General features: G+C 41.8%; 1 protein-coding gene and 1 pseudogene across 4 annotated transcripts in view; one reads left to right on the top strand and one right to left on the bottom strand.

Moving 5' to 3' along the window:
• The window catches only part of LOC311059729 (zinc finger protein 518A), a 34,313-nt gene extending 19,536 nt beyond the window's left edge, over positions 1-14,777 (top strand). For all 3 annotated transcript variants that reach the window (XM_084077762.1, XM_084077763.1, XM_084077764.1), the window contains one exon: positions 8,718-14,777. In XM_084077762.1, coding sequence (XP_083933888.1) covers positions 8,738-12,943 — 4,206 coding nt within the window. In that variant the 5' untranslated portion in view covers positions 8,718-8,737 and the 3' untranslated portion in view covers positions 12,944-14,777. The remainder of the gene's footprint in view (positions 1-8,717) is intronic.
• Positions 2,870-3,420, bottom strand: LOC311059440 (gamma-crystallin M3-like; annotated as a pseudogene). Its single transcript has one exon. The product of its transcript is annotated as a gamma-crystallin M3-like (transcript).
• Positions 14,778-17,648: the final 2,871 nt, after the last annotated feature.

The following is a 17,648-nucleotide window of genomic DNA, read 5'->3' on the forward strand; positions in this document are numbered from 1 at the left end:
GGGAGTAATAGCCATGGATACACAACGGTCGTCTGTCTTGACCGTCATGGATGAACTTTTCAATTCAATTCAATTGTATTAAAGTGTCAAATCACAACAAGTTGTCTCAAGACACTTTACATGTAGAGAAGAGACCCGACAATCCCACCCTGAACAAGCAATGTTTGCGACAGTGGCAACGAAAAACTCCCTCTTAACTTGAAGAAACGTCAGGCAGACCCTAGGTTCTAGGGCGGCGGCCTTCTGCCTCGACCGTGTCGGGGGAAAGAGGAGAGAGAGAGAGAGAGAGGGAGAGACAGAAAGAGATACAGAGACAGAGGAGAGACAGAAAGAGATACAGTGCAGGTAGTAACAGTAACAATAGTAGCACATATAATAGTGTAAGATATATATGATAGTATAATATAGTACAGCAATAATGTGTATGTAGTATATAATGGTATAATATAAGAATGTTAAGATAATATACAGTATATATAGTATAGTGGTATAGTGCAGTGTAGTAGAAATCCACGGTCGTGCTCCATGGAGAGGCCCGGTCCGCAGTCACAGTCTTGAGCCGCAGCTGGGGGTCCGTAGTGACAGTCCATGGACCTGCGACGTGGGAAATAAAAGAAACTCCGGGGAGCGGGTCCCCGGTTGTAGAATTAGTGGCAGGCCTTACTAGAGCGTGAATCCGTACAGGGTTAATTACGATTGTACGATTGTACCATTGGGACACAAACCCACACAACCAAAGGGAGGACGAGAAGAGAGAGGACGAGAGGAGAAGGGGGGGGGGGGCAGGGGAGGGGAGAGAGGATAACTATAGGGTGACTGAGTCTGTACACTTCGGCTATAGGCTTTATCATAGAGAAAGGTTTTTAGTCTAGTCTTCTTAAATATACAGAGTGTGTCTGCTTCGCGGACTGAGACTGGGAGAAGGTTCCACAGCTGAGGTGCCTGAAACTTAAATGCTCTGCCTCCTGTTCTAACTTTTTGGGGGTTTCCTGGAGCCGTAAGCATTTTTTCATACTGTGGGCGCAGTGGTGTTCTGGTTGGTTTATAGGGCTCGATGAGTTCTTTGAGATATACTGGTGCCTGTCCATTGAGAGCCTTGTATGTGAGGAGGAGAACTTTAAACTCGATTCTGTATTTAACCGGGAGCCAGTGCAAAGAGGCCAATGAAGGAGTGATATGATCTCTTCTTCTGGTTCCTGTCAGTATGCGCGCAGCGGCATTTTGGACAAGCTGCAGGCTATTTAGGGACTTACTTGGGCAGCCTGATAGTAAAGCGTTGCAATAGTCCAGCCTAGAAGTAACAAATGCGTGGACAAGTTTTTCTGCATCATTTTGGGACAGAATGTGCCTAACTTTTGCAATATTACGCAGGTGAAAAAAGGCATTTCTTGAAATTTGTTTTATGTGGGACTGAAAGGACATGTCTTGGTCAAACGTGACTCCCAGAACTTCAACCCGGTGTTTTTTGCACTTTCTCCGTATATCTATAGAAACGTTCATATTCCAAATATAAAGTGCTTATCCCATGGCCACGGATGTTACATTTTATGTACGGGCTCTCAAAAGTACCCGTATCATCCGTATTGTTCAATAGAAAGCATTTTAATCTGATTGGTGGCCATTTTCTCCAAATGCTTTCAACTGCGCGACCCTATCGGTAGGTGTATTGCACTCTGATACATTATAACTCTATGAGAAAATGGCCACCGATCGGATTAAAATGCCTTTTATTGAACAATACAGAATATACGAGTCCCGTGCATAATTGTAACATCCGTGGCCATAGGGTAAGCACTTTATATTTGAAATTTGAACGTTTATATAGATCTACGGACCGTAAATGGAGAAAGTGCAAACACTCGGTTGAAGTTGATCCATGACTGTAACAGGAGTTTTCATGTACCGCAGGGTAAGACTAACAGTAGCAGTTAATAAATAGACAAACAAATGAATGAATATACTTTAACGTGCAGAATCCGAAACAGGCAGCACTATGATTCTGAATTTTGTTACGATTACGTTGATTAGTATTATTGACACCACCTGGGCGAGTGAGTCATGCAACTTTCCCGACGTTAAGCTGTGTATGTGTTGAACAACACAGCATGGAGCCCTGCAGTTTAAAGGAGAGATCCAGTCATATTAGGTGTTTGCTTTGATGTGTCGCTAATCACTCACGAACATACCAGGGCAGTTGACTTTTTTCATAGAAGTCCCTGTTCATTGTGGAGACCCCTTCCACTGGCCTAATGGAGTACTGTGTAACAACGAAAATCGCCTATTTTAGCAGCTCCAAAGTTAGTTTTGTTTCCACTAATCCTCATTATGCAGTGTCCTGACACTCAAACATGCACTGAATGTCCCTTATGAGCTGCCGTTCATGCAAAACGACATGGAAGGTAGTCGTCGGTGTTGCCAGATTATGTGAGAGAAACAAGCAACCAGCTCCATGTCGTTCTGCATGAACGGCAGCTCATAAGCGACTTTCAGTGCATGTTTGAGTGTCAGGACACTGCATAATGAGGATTAGTGGAAAAAAAGAACTTAGGAGCTGCTAAAATAGGCAATTTTCGTTGTTAAACAGTACTCCATTATGCCAGTGGAAGGGGTCTCCACTATGGACAACATGGGCTTCTATGAAAAAAGTCAACTGCCCCTGGTATGTTCGTGAGTGATTAGCGACACATCAAAGCAAACACCTAATATGATGTGTGGTTTCACAAATGTCAACGAGGTCATCGCGACCTCGTTGACATTTATTGTCCGCCTTTGAAAATAACATGTATCGGACAAAAAAACATAGTAAAAAAAAAATCTTCCATTTCTGTCATTGAAAGAGTTAAGATCAGTTCATCTCCTGATATTTAAACTAGTAGCAGGAATCCATGATACGCTTCATGCTCATGAACCTCATGCCGCTGTCGTAGCCCATGTTCATGAAGCTCCTGTACTCGCCGGGCCTCATGTACAGCATCCTGCCTCTGTAGTTGGCCTGCTCGTACATCAACCAGTGGCCGTCCATCACGTTGCAGGACATGCAGTTGTTCATCTGGTAGCGGTCCATGATGTTCTCGCAATCGTCCATCATCTCGTGCATCTGTCCACCAAAGTTCTCCCTCTCATACTCATCCTGTAGTTGCCCCGGTACATGGGGATCATGCGGCAGGACCTGATAGAGTCCCTCATGCCCATCATGCTCATGTAGTCGGAGTACTCGCCCCTCCTCATGAAGTACTGGTTTCCCATGCAGTTGGTGCGGTCGTACACCATGAAGCAGCCCCTCTCCACCCTGCAGGAGTGGCACCTGTTAAGGTAGGAGGACATGTCAGAGCAGTCGCTCATACACTCGTAGGAGCGGCCCTGGAAGTTCTTCTGCTCGTAGAAGATAATCTTGCTCATCATGTTCATGCCGGAAGTCATCTTTGTGTGGGAGTTGTTCAGCTGCTTGCTGCTGCTGCTGGTGATGCTACTGTTGCTGCTGCTGTGGCTATGGGTGAACTGACTTCCTACTTGGCTGAAGCCTTCCTTTTGTACAGTACCTGACCAGGAGAGGCTGCTTTGTGTCCCAGGCAGCTCCCCTGACACAGCAATATGTTCTGGGTTTCCACCTCAACAAACCTTGGAAAGGCTGTTTCTCTGACAGGCACAACGCCTGTACCATTACGACAATACAGAAAACAAGAGGCTGAAAGGGTTAACGATGACTATGGGGTCGACAATGACCTAGCTGAAAAACAGGTCTCTGTCTGATCTTGTATCAGATCCAGTTGAGACAGAGTACGGGATACCCCAAGGAAGCATTTTAGGACCCATCCTCTTCTCATCGTCTCTGCCAGGCTGAAGGCGTGGCCAAGACTATGTTTTGCCCCCTGTCCGTCCGTCCGTGTGTCCGTCCTTCCGTCTGTTAACAGCTAATCTCCGGCAACGTTGGCCCAATCGACATGAAACTGTGCACGCACACTCCCTGGATGCCAGAGCAGAACCTCTGCCCCACATTCTTCACATCGGCCTGTTATAGCGCCACCAGGAGGCCAATATGTGTGTTTGATAAAGTGAAATAAGTGTACAATGAAGGTAAATGTAAATGAATTAATGTTAATTAAACATTACTTTTCAGTAAATCCAGTTTTGGTGTGAATATTTTCAAAATAAATCAGGACATTTGAAATACTGTAATCTATTTATGACAGTTTGTGGCAGTCAAGTTTGCCATCATTAAACATAACAGTAAACATATATTTTTTTTTTTCTCTCACCCATGTTGTACCTCTGCGTGCCCCTAGGGTTACACAGACCCCCATTTGAGAAACACTGACCTAGGGTAACCTAGTTGAAAGTAAATCTATGTTTTTTGGGGGGTATTTTGTTTTGTCTTCGACAAATGATAATCCTGATCAGTGTTGGTTGCTCCTATGTTGACATCTAAAAAAAATAACTAAATAAACTAAGTAAAAACTAGACTAAAATGTTAGGGAGGGACTAGTGGACAAGAGATTCAATAGAACTAATTCTTTGTTTGGTTGTGTGTGGGTGTCACGCTCCAAAAATTCCCAAGCTCACTGAGCTTGTAGATCGACTATTAAATAAATCAGGTATTATGACGTCATCATGGCCCACCAAAATACATTTTAGTCGACTAAATCATCTGCAGATTAGGTTGACTTAAATATTATAATATTTAGTCAAGTAAAACTAGACTAACTAAAACATTTCAGATCACTAAATGGAATTTTATTTAAAAGACTGACTAAAACTAAAACGAAAATTTGCTGTCAAAATGAACACTGGTAACTTGATTTAAAATGCTGAAATGACCAGGTAAGCGCAAAGTCAATTGAGTCAGTATGCCGTTCTGTAACACAACTACACAGACCCCAGAGCTATTGAGAGTAGGGATGGGACGGATATTAAAACTTCATGTCAAGATTATTGTGGCCAAAATAATTACGCGATATTGCGATGATTAAAAATATGGTGGAAACTCTTGGTGGTTAACTCAAAATTGTGTTAACCACTTGTTTCCCCCATAATATGGATGCTGGGGGCACATTAGCCAAAGAGCCGCTCTACAAGCTCACAATGCATTGATATTATTTTTACGAGATTTTGTGTAGACGGACAAAAAAAAACGGTCCTATTACAAAGCCAAGTCATATCCATCCAGTTTATGATGGAGGACGATTTCACGATAAATTATATATATGTATGTATGTATGTATGTATGTATGTATGTATGTATGTATGTATGTATGTATGTATGTATATATATATATATATATATATATATATATATATATATATATATATATACATACATACATACATACATACATACATACATACATACATACATACATACATACATATATATATTTATATACACACACACACACACACACACACACACACACACACACACACACACACACACACACACACACACACACACACACACACACACACACACACACACACATTTTATGTATGTTAAAAGCAGACTAGCTAACTTTGAGCCTAAATTAAAAAAAATATGTGACCCCCCCACGATAAACGATAAGTCATCTAGCCATTTTTTTTTTTAGTTTTTTCATGCCATATGAAAGCAGCAGGGAATCATAGCTACAAATTGACATGTTGCTTGTGCAGTTTGACCCACCAGTCCCTTTAAAAGAAATGGCAAAACTAAATAAAAATGCTGCTATTAATTCACATTGAGCCTTTATAAAAGTGAAGCTCACAAAGTGACTTAGTTGCTACTGGCATAATACCTTACATGAAAAATGTTGCTACATTAACCTTGGTTATTAGTATTTATTCATTCATTTAAACAGGGCAGTCATGTTAAAAACATGACGTGTGACTCGTTGCTTGTAGATCTGCTATTTTCATGAAACTGTGAAAATATTTTGTGTTACGCTGATTTTAGCGTCAGTTTTGATGCTATCTTGGAATGGTTTGCATCATTTTAATCGCAAGGCCTGTACCTTTTAAAATGGTATATAGATTGACTATGTAGGTGAAACTATGTAAGCTCTGACATTTAAGTGATATGTAGCCTGATATTACCAGATTGCTATAGTGGGTTTAGAATATTTTAGATGAAAAAATGTTTTTCATCTTTTCATCTTCTCATTTCTGCTCTGGTGGAAAATGAGATGACTGTCTCCCAGTCAAAAACCGTCACATATACATATATATTTATTTTGCTTTTTTTCCCTCTGTCAGCCACTATATAATTATGCTGGTGTGTTTTCCTGCAGAAAGACTAGCTGTATTTTGGTTTTGTTCCACGGTTTATGTTGACATTCCACTGTTTATATTGACATTCATCCCTTGCAGGGACTGAAAGTCTTTGGGGGGAGAGGGGGGCTCGGCCGGAGCCCTTATTGATCCCTTTGAACTTCAAAGGGGTTGTGCACTGAGTTGATTGATTGGGCCATAGAAGTGTCAAAGTCGTTACTCCTCTCTCTAATCAATTAATGCATCAAAGACAGAAATCACTTTGATACCTGTCAGAGAGGGGAGGGGGGAGTGTGTGTACACACACAGATCTGAAAAGCTGCCTAGTCTGCCTTTAAACACTGCTATAACACTGCTGGCGAGCAGTGATGCACTTGCAGCACCAAGGTCCACTTAGTGTAGCACATTAAGTCAATATTCCATCAGAATCTTTCACTTGGTGATACAAGCACCAAAATTGGCACAAATGATGTCCAGGATGTACTATCTAAGAAAAGTACGAGATCCAGCTGACAATCCAAGATGGCCGCCAGTTTTCAAGATGGCCGCCTCATCAAATGCAAAATAAATGTTTTTTGAAGTAAAACTTGAATGAACACAAATGTATTAATGATCCAAACAGCAAAATGAATGTATTCTGACTGGAAGAACTCAATAGTGTCAATTGAATTCCAATATGGCCGCCAGTTTTCAAGATGGCGGTTATTACGTGACTCAAAATGAGCATTTTCGGAAGCTGTCTGATCACAGATATTGCATTAAGTTGAAGGGAAACATCCATGATCATTCATTGAAATGCTGTGGTCAAGCTCTATTGGTTTGTCATTTTTTATAAGAGTGATGTCAAAGCACAACCCGGGCACACTGGTGACATCACTGCTGTGAGACTCAGCATGGGGTTCAGTGTCGGCTTGTAGTGTACTAGCTGTAGGTGTAGTTTACTAACTGCTGTAGTGGTGTACTCATTGTAGTTTGTACTGTAGTATACGTTAATGTCCCAAATGCTAATAAGCCCCTGTATATATCTCAACTACAAGTTTAGTTTGTTGTAGTATTGTAGTTAGATTGCCGCACCTGAATTGACAGGATGTGCCAGCGCGAGAGACAAACAAACTCATCAGCCTTGAAGGCTTAAGTCCTTGCAACCACGAAGAAGCTGACTCCAGCATCTTCACACATGCTCTCCATGCAGCCAAGCAACAAATGAAGTCTGTGTTGATTGAGGCATGCAACACAGATATTCTTGTTGTTGCAGTCAGTGCAGGCTTAGAAATTATGTGGGTATAATTTGGCCAGGGTCAGTCCATTAGGTGATTGCCAATTCATGATATGGTAGTAATTGTTGGCCCAGAGAAATCCAGTGGCATGCTGTCCTTCCACGCCAGTGGAAAGACAGTTGTGTCAGCTTTTCATGGTAAAGGCAAGAAAACTGCATGTCAGGCAACAGTGTGCAAAATGCAAACTGAAAGCCCTGCCAACTGTGGCTGGCAAAAAGATGGAGAGGTCTGGACAATCCCTCCACCTATTGTTCAGACTTGTGAGCAGTTGACAAAATGTGTCTAAAAGACTGAATCCCGAGGACGATGCAAATGCTACCACTTCATGCTTAAGTGTACACAGTTGTGTGTCTGCAAATGTGAGGACTAAAAGAAGAACCAAACTGCTACGGTTTGGTTCCATATGACCAAAGTGCAGTCCAGTCCAGTCCAGCATAATACAGTACAGTCCAGTACAGTACTACAGTCCAATACAGTACAGTCCAGTATAATACAGTCCAGTCCAGTCCAGTAAAGCACAGTACAGTGCCGTACAGTGCAGTACAGTATAATACAGTGCCGTACAGTGCCTACAGTGCCGTACAGTACAGCACAGCACAGTACAGTATAATACAGTGCCGTACAGTGCCTACAGTGCCGTACAGTACAGCACAGCACAGGACAGTACAGCACAGCACAGCACAGCACAGCATTTGTATCATCATAATATCCAATAATAAAAAATTTGTAAATGCAGAATTGGATTTCACATACTCAAAAACATATATTTGGATGTATAGACCATCAAAATAGGATTATTCAATCAAAATATAGTTCAAACACCATTTAAAACCACTTCGAATGGCGGCCATCTTGAAAAATGGCGGCCATATTGTTTTTTCAAGTGGATCTCGTACTTTTCTGAGAGAGTAGGTTCTGAAGCACTTGTGTGCCAAATTTGGTGCTTGTATCACCAAGTGAAAGATCGTTTCAACAATGTGCTCCACTAACTGTCATACCTGTGTGACTTTGCATTCGGGAGGTGGGCGGGGCTTCAGCAATTACAGCCCTTCCTGTTAGACCACCTACCAATGTTGAAGCCTTTAGCATGCTGGGAACTAGAGTTATTTCTGTTTAAAGCCCAGCCATTAGGAACACGGGGGGATTAAAGCTTCCTCCTCTCTCCCTCTGTATTAATCCATACTTTTTTTTATTTTACAGGTGTTAGCAGAGTTTAAGCTATGGAAGAAGACTTTGCAACGTCCAGTGACCTCCAGAACGGAACCATCCGGAATACAGAGGATGAGAAAGAGGAGATCAAAGACTTTGTTTACAAACATTTCAAAGAGGTTGCGGAGCACTCCAACGGTTTACTGCTCTATGACCCTGAACACTGTTCCATCCAAGAGTACGTGAGTCCCAGCAAGACGGATAGGAAAGCAATCAAGAAATCTCCCTGTAAAATCCAACAGGGAGCTGTATTCTCTGGGAAAATTCTTAGTTTTGGCTGCTCGGTTTGTAATGATGGTCCCACATATAGCCCCAACGACCTACTTAAACATTTCCGAAGGACGCACAAGGGCATACTTCCTACATATCCATGTGACCTCTGCGGATTCGTCACCAATGAGTTCCCTGCCCTTCAACGGCACCGGATCGAACACAGGAACACTTACGTTACGTGTGAGATCTGCAACAATGATGTTCAGTACTCGCTGCTTTTGCTCACCCGGCACTACATCATGAGTCACAGTCGGAACGGGCAGTTCCTCTGTGAGAAATGTGACTTTACAACTCTAGACGCAGGCACTTTTGTCCAGCACATACATCATCACAATGAGGGCCGCCTTAAGTGTGTTAAATGCAGACACGTTAGCTTGAACCAAGAGGAGCACCAGAGGCACCTGCGAGTTCACTCTGGTAGCTTCCCCTTCACGTGTCACAAGTGCGACTACGGCACATTAAAGAGTGATTACCTTACAAAACACATGTTGAATGTCCACGGCGAGGAGTCGGACAGGAAAACTGTATGGAGAGCTGTAGAGGACAAACTCCCGGTAAATTCATCTGCGGGATTAAAACTTTTGCTGAAGAAAAACACATCTCTGGGAGAGTCAAAAGATTCTCAAAGGATGTCCTTACAGGACTCTCTTTCTGAGGCCTTACAGACCAAAAACAGGCAGTTCCATTTAGAGAGCTCCTTAGATGAGTCTGAGCCCATGGATGATAGGATTGTAGTGACAAACGACAACATGAATTGGGGCAAAAACTCTCATCGATCTGCCTCTCTACCAGAACCATCCACACCGTCACAGGAACATGAAAACAGTGTGGGGTCGGACCCTGCAAGTCCCAACCTGCCTAATGGATTGACGGTTCTCATGGTCAAAAATAAAATCTCTCTCCCGCCTAACTGTACAACTAAAGTAATGGGTTTCAAGATGGTTGACGGCAAAAAACATTTAGTTCTCAGAGTAATACCATCAGCTAAATTAGAAACATCCACTCACTCTAAAGGGGAAGACTTGGGCTCTTCAGAATCAGATGGACCATCAGATGAAAGTAATGACTCTGCAAATAATGGGCACACAAGTAGTGACTGTCCAACATCCCCTTGTTTGCCTGGTTCTCAATGGAGTGGCTCTAGTGTACATACATATTCCTCAGGGACTGATCAACATGATATTATGGCAGTGAAAGTAAAGGTAGAAGATGAGGAAACCTCTATTATGCATGAAGTTGATGTTGCAGTAAATGCCAAACTTGCAAGCGATGGGACATCAAAAACATCAACAACTGCTGACGTTTATACTGATACGGTATCGCCCATTGGAACAGAGTCTGTTCACAAGGCTGAGAAAAGCCACCATAATCTACGAAGTAGCTCTGTGAGTACCAAGCTCGATGGTAAATCAACGTCCACGACTGTAAATGCAGATTTTCGTTGTGATCTTACCAATGCTGAGTCGCTACGCTCAGAATTGGTGAAGGATTTGGACCTCCCTAAACCAGCCCCACCACAAAACGATGAGAACTGTGGGAATGTAGGCCAAAGTGCCACCACAGATGCACTTGACGTCCTTATTGATGGACATAAAGAAAACACTACCGCTAGCGCCACAGCAAGTGATGAGCACTCTTCAGAAAAGGGTGATAGTGTTGTGAATGATATAAAACATGTTGGGGTTGAGGACAATCTCTGTAAAGCTGCTCAGAATACAAATAAGCTGCGTAATCTAACAGATTCATCCCCAGCAACTTCAAGTGGCCACAGAGACGATTCCACGTGTGCAGACACCAATATGCAAAATTCACCAAACCAAGAAGTATTTAGCTTTCATAATTATTCCAAGGAAACCTTGAGCATGTCTCCTTGCGAAACTGAGCATTTTGATAATCCATCTGAACTTTCAACAGATGAACTCCCACAGTGGAGCTTGACACTGGCAGAGAGTCCACAGCCAACAGAAGTCACAGAGGAACACACTCCTGGAGACGACACTGTTACTGTTGCTGTTGAAGATGATCTCCCAGAGAATGAGCATCCTGAGTCAATACTGCAAGACTTCAATATTATTAAGATTGAGGAGGAGACCATACCAGTGACTAAAAAGCAACCAGAAAGTGAAGGTAGTACAGACGAGAGGAAAGGTAGTCCAGAGAGAAAAGGCAGTCCAGAAAGAATATGCAGTCCAGAAAGAAAGGGTAGTCTTCCAGAAAGAAAAGGTACTCCAGAGAGCAAAGGCAGTCCAGAGACCAAGGGATGTTCATCTTCCTTGGGGCGTGTTGTGGAAGAACATTCAGATGCTATCATTATTCACCAACTTAACAAAGACAGAGCAGGATCTTCGACTGTTGGCACGGACTGTGTAAGGCCAACAAAGGCAACACCGACAAAGACAACACTTAGAATTCTTCAAATGCCACAGGGGAAGCAACAAGTGTTCCTGCAGACCGGAGATAATCAATATGCTGTGCCATTGCAGCTCAAGGGAAATCCAGGTTTCAAACTGCTAACCAAAACTATCGGCTCTCAAATTAACACATCTTGTGCGACGACAGGAGCTGACAAGCCAAGTAACCCAGCTGGTATGGCTGTAAATATTGGCAAGACAGATGTGTCAACGCCAATGGCTGGTACAAGTGAAAAGGGGCCAACAGTTCTGACTGCAGTTCAGCCCGGTATGAGCACCACAGCAAGTCATTACCTGGTCAACAGCACTGGCTTCTCAGGTCGTGTTCTGTTGTCAAATACAGTGCATAGCTCTCCTGCAGACAAGACTGTTAAGACACAGCCAACTTGCTACCTGGTCCAGAGCCCGTTCCCAATCATTCAGTCCCCCAGTAATGCTGGCCTAAAACTGGCAACCTCCCCGGCGCCTTTTGGCTCTCGACCAGTTCTGGCCATGCCTGTGCAGTCTACAGACAAATCCACTGGCCGTCAAGCTTTCCTAGTTAGGTACATCTCCCCGGCTAAGGCGGGAAATCCATCTAGCCATAGCGGTGAAAATACTGGAAACAAAGTTGTTTTTAAGCTAGTGACACCTACCAGTGGGCTTCTTACGAGCGGCGCTCCCAACTCACGTGGTCAGCCTGTGTTCCTGTCAACAAGACCACCTAAGTGCTTTTTGGTGGCTTCAAACAAATCAAACTCGGATTCCTCTGGAGTGAAGAAATTTATCCCCATACACAATGTTGGCCAAAAACCTGTCAAGCTATCCTGTATTTTAGCCCCCCAATCTAAGATACAAGTTGAGGTAAAACGGCGTGAGGGAGACAAACCTCACCTAGCTCCCAGGCCTATTCGGCCGCCAAGCCAAAGGAAACGACGCAGGAAGCAGTTATTTGACGAGCTCCCTGTGCCTGCGAATAAGGTTAGGAAACTTGCAAACAAAACTTTGCCTGAAAAAGACACTGCCGTGCTGTGGCAGCCGGTAGCCAAAGACACTGAAAGGACGCTAAGGTTGTCGCCGTTCAGTTCCTCGCAGCAGGTCAAGTACCCTCGCAGGTACCAACCAGTGGTGGTGCTCAATCATCCCGACGCCGACATTCCTGAAGTGGCGGGTATCATGAAATCGGTGAACAGGCATAGAGGTGCCGTTACAAAAGTATCCCTTTCCCGGAAAACAATCCAAGCGCTCTCCGAACTTAACCATGTCACAGTTCCAGCGACAAAGACCTCAACCGAAGATTCTTTGTCCCATGCTGTCGCCTCAAATCCTCGCCCGGTTAAGAGTTTTGTCCGCGAGCGTTTCCTCCTGAAACTGAAGTTACGCAAAAAACAGAGGAGGAAGTATGAAGTGGTGAAGGGTTTATCGAGCTGTGCTCAGCCGACTGTGTTTGAGTGCTGGTTCTGTGGCCGGCTGTTCAATAGACAGGAAGATTGGATCGGCCACGGCCAGCGCCACCTCATGGAGGCGACTAGAGACTGGAATAAGTTGTTTTGAACACTTTTCAATGGACGGACATAGCATTCACTGAGGTGAACAAATCACAAACAAGTTAGTATTGTATATTTTTTAACAATCTCCGATTATACTTTTATTCTTGCAGCGATTTATATTCATGTAAATACATTTTCTTAATGTGAATAATTGTTTTGTTTGTTTTTTTCATATGTACATATTCTGATCATTTCAGTACTGTAAGTTTTATAAATTAGAAGTCCCGTGCATGTACAGGCTGCATTGAACTGTGACTATAGCACACACTGTAAAGGAACAGATGTACAGATGCCTGGGCAGATGGCACTGGGCTAAAGAACTTAAGGTTATGGAAGTAACCCTGGTTCTTTGCATCATGAGCGATACTACTCACATATGGCCACAGCATGTGCGGTTTACCCATATGTGAGTATTCTCACAAGAGATTACAGAGAATGTTAGGTTATGAACGTAACCACACTAATTTGAATCATGAGTGAGAATACTCACATATGGTTAAATAGTGCCCTCTGACCATATGTGGGTATTCTCACAAGCGATGGCAAAGGACTAAACCTGTATGCATAGATATACCAAATTACTCAGGCGATCTCATCTTGTCTAATTCAACTGTTTCAGTTAGTAACAAATCATTTTCTTTATGTACATTTTCATGTTTTTGTTTTCCTTTTATGTAGAGGGGACAGGAGCACCTGTATGGTTTAAATCTATAACCATTAGACTTTAATACATTTGTGCTTGTGATGATAAAAAGAAAATATTATCCCCATGACTCTTTTGTATGGAATTTAGTTCAACAGATGTGAACCTTCACGCTCATCTTCGCATGTCATTATTTTGAGGACATCGTGTGGCCTGCACTTTTTAGTTGTCTAAAAACGTGTTTTGCCTGATATATACATAGTATGCATCTTTGCCCTGTGTTTACAAAACAAAACAATGTTGTTTGTTTTACCCATCATTTCCCTCTGTACCAGCAGTCATTAGTCAGTGTGGTGGTGTTTACCTGTAGAAACACACTGCCCTCTCGCTGTATTTTGGTGTTTTCACCGTTTGTTTTGGTAGCCCATATACATCCCCGTCTACCAAAACAAACAGTGAAAACGCCAAAATACAGCGAGACGGCAGATAACTGCTGGTATAGTATGGTGATGGATGGAAAGTTACATACTATCCCTTTAGTCAGGCACAACACTTTTTAGCAAGCAAAGTTATGCCTTTTAGGGGCCATGCATGTCCACAGAACCATTTTATTTTATCTGCCAGCGCCTTTTTGTCGGTGTTAATTTCGTCGATTAAAACTATGACACTAAATGTTCGTCGACTACCTTTTTTCACTGACGAAAACTGAACAAAAAGTAGATAAAAACTAAGCTATAATGACTAAAACTATGACTAAATATACTGACAATTTTGTCAACAAATAAAAAGTAGACTAATATGGAGAAGAGATCCAGTAGGACCAAGACAAGTTTCGTTGCACGTGGGTGTCACGCCCTGAAATAACCTACAATCTACAAACTGGGGAACAGAGAGAAGACAGAGTTGTGAGCCTGTAGATCGGCTATTTTTGGCACACAGTTGAGTATAAATCAGGCATTACTATCATGCCATGGCAACCAAACAAACAGCTGTGATAGGAAGTTGTTCTACGCATGCGTGACTGGTCTATCTGGCAGTGCGTCACCGCCACCTAGCTAGTTAACTAAAATCTTATGTTATTTAGTCAACTAAAACTATACTAAAATGAAAACATTTCAGATGACTATTATGCCTAAAACTAAATGGAATTTTATTCAAAAGACTATATAGGGCCCTATTCTGGGCGCCGCCTTACCCATTATCCCTAAACTTCTTGGCCATTTTTTACTATTTTGAAAAACATTTTCAAATAGTTCAACTAGCAGATCTACATCGACACGTTGTGAGCTTGTAGATTGGCTTTTTGAACTATTTGAAAATGTTTTTCAAAATAGTAAAAAATGGCAAAGAAGTTTAGGGATAATGGGTAAGGCGGTGCCTAGAATAGGGCCTGTACGACTAAAACTGAATACAAATTTGCTGTCAAAATTAACAGTGGTAAAGAGTTTATTTGTTTATTCATTTATTTTTGGTTTTAGTTCCCTGACACCTCAAGTAGAACCACCTTTTGGAGAGGAGCGTCACTCATCAAAGTATTTTTTAGAGAAGGGTTGATATCGACCAAAATATGCTTACATTTATTTTCTGTTAACCACTTGAACCCCACTATCCATATTCTGGGGGTGTCATTGGCCCAAAAAAATGCCAATCTACAAGCTCACAACGTGTCGAACGTGGCACATCGTGAGCATGTAGATCGGCTATTTTGGGCAAAGACATTTGGTGTAGAGAGAAAAAAAGCGGTCCAATTACAGAGCCAACTCGGGTTAGGTCCAGACCGGATATGCAGCCCGGCAAAAGTGGATTGGTCCCAGTGTATGACGTAGGACATACACTGGATAAGATTTATTGCGATATACAATAACAATTATGGTCCCATCCCTAGACAGTGGCTCAGTGCCATGCAGCAAATTTCAATTTAGTTTTAATCGTAGTCTTTTAAATAAAATTCCATTTCGTTTCAGTAATTTTAGTCATCTGAAATGTTTTAGTTTTAGTTGACTAAATATTATTTTAGTCATTTTGTTAGGGTTAGGGTTAGAAAAAAAAAATAATTTTGGTGGGCATTGATGGCGTCGTAATGCCTGATTTGTAGATCGGCCACTGAAAATAGCCGATCTCACAACAAGTAGTAACATGTAGATCGGCTATTTTCAGAGTGTGACACCCGCACGCAGCCAAGCATAAAACGACCTGTCTTAGTTCTACTGGATCTCTTCTCCACTAGTCCCTCACTAACATTTTTGTCAGTTTTATTTGTTTACAAAATTGTCAGTATATTAATAGTTTTAGTCCTCATAGGGTAGTTTTTTTTTCGTTTTCGTCTGGGGAAAAAAGATAGTCGAAGATAGTTTTAGTCGACGAAATCGGCTCAGTCCACGTATAGCGCTCTGCATACATGGTATCCAAATCGCTCCGTCGCTCAAAAGAATGCTTTCTGTGGACACGCTCCCTCATATTTGAGTGCAGCCTGAACATATCCGATATACAAGCTCACAAACGAGTTGTGAGCTTGTATATCGGATAATTTTGGTGAGTGACACAATGCACAGCCACGTATAAATCAGGCGTCAGTCCACTAAGGGATTTGATGACGCTTGATTGGCTCGTCACCATGTGTCCGATATCTCATGAGGGGGTTCCAGGGGGTCCTCAGCAAAATTAAGTCAAAGGGATATTTCACTTTCAAACATGTTTGGGGTCATTTTAACGTCTACTCTGGCTTTTGAGAGTCCTCAGGCAGTTTCTAAGTTGCTTGATTCAGTATTAATTTGATATGAAATGTATCTGACACGCCCCCTTCCTATACAAACCCATTGTAACGGCAAACTCCATCTTAACCATGATGGATTCATTGCAATTGTGATGGGGTATATTTTATTTTATAAAAAAAAAAATGAAAAATGCAATTGAAAAATACAGCCCCCTCTCACATTAGAAGGACAATATCAGTCACCAGAACGAAGGAAGGGTGTTTTTGATGAATCCATAATGGTTAAAATGGATTGTGAAGTTACAATGGGTTTGCATAGGAAGGGGGTGTGTCTGATACAATTAATATCAAATATCTAAATACTGAACCAAGCAACTTCTGGGGTGCTCACAAAAGCCAGAGTAGACGTTAAAATGCACGAAATGAATGTTTGAAATTGAAATATCCCTTTAATATAGCATCAAAATCTGTTATCCAATTTAACCCCTATATAAATCGGCTATTTGAAAATTGCTGATCTATCATGATGCGTTGCAAGCTTTAGGCCTGTCACAATTATTTCATAAAAGTCTAATCACAATTATTTTACATAATGGTCATAATCGTGTCCATGTTGAAACATGTTCAAATATTTTCAAATATAACAAAGCAGAAATGGCAGATCTACAAGCTTAAGATCAGCTATTTCTGCCATTTTTACATTTTTTATTTACTTTAAGTATACAATTATTTAAGTTGTCATATCTGCCCTGTACAATTTTTTATTATGAAGCCTAAAAGGCAAACAAATGTAATTTGTATTAATATGTTCCAATGTTCAATGCCAAAAACACAATTAAATTGTTAATTGCTATTATTTGTATGACAATTAATCGTCAACTTAAATTTTGTAATTGTGACAGCCCTAAACATGTGGATCATTATTGAAACATTTTAACACAAATGTTGCATGGGGGTCCCTGTCATGATTTTTTTTTAGATGGGGCTCCGGAGCCAAATACATTAATTTGGGGGGTCCTTGACACGAAAAAGTTTGAGAACCACTGGCTTAGAAACAGTACTTGATAAATCCAAGTAACTGATATGAAGTCATACCGTGTAACTTTTATTTTAGTCTTTTTGGTGATACATTTAGTAGCTCCATGCCATTACATTGTCTGTTAGAACTATACAATTCCCATTCTGTTCATAACAAAACCACAGAAGTACCGATCCAAAACGAAAGGCTACTGGGTCCTAGCGGCCCGGAATATTTTGGAAAGCAACAATTATGTTGTCAGAAATGGTATTTATTAACGTTTAAATTGCATTAATAAATACGCCATTGTCGTGAGTCCTGGGGCAGACAATCGG

This window comes from Gymnoscopelus microlampas (genome assembly GCF_963454915.1).
Source record: "Gymnoscopelus microlampas genome assembly, chromosome: 14".
NCBI classification, from domain to species: domain Eukaryota; kingdom Metazoa; phylum Chordata; class Actinopteri; order Myctophiformes; family Myctophidae; genus Gymnoscopelus; species Gymnoscopelus microlampas.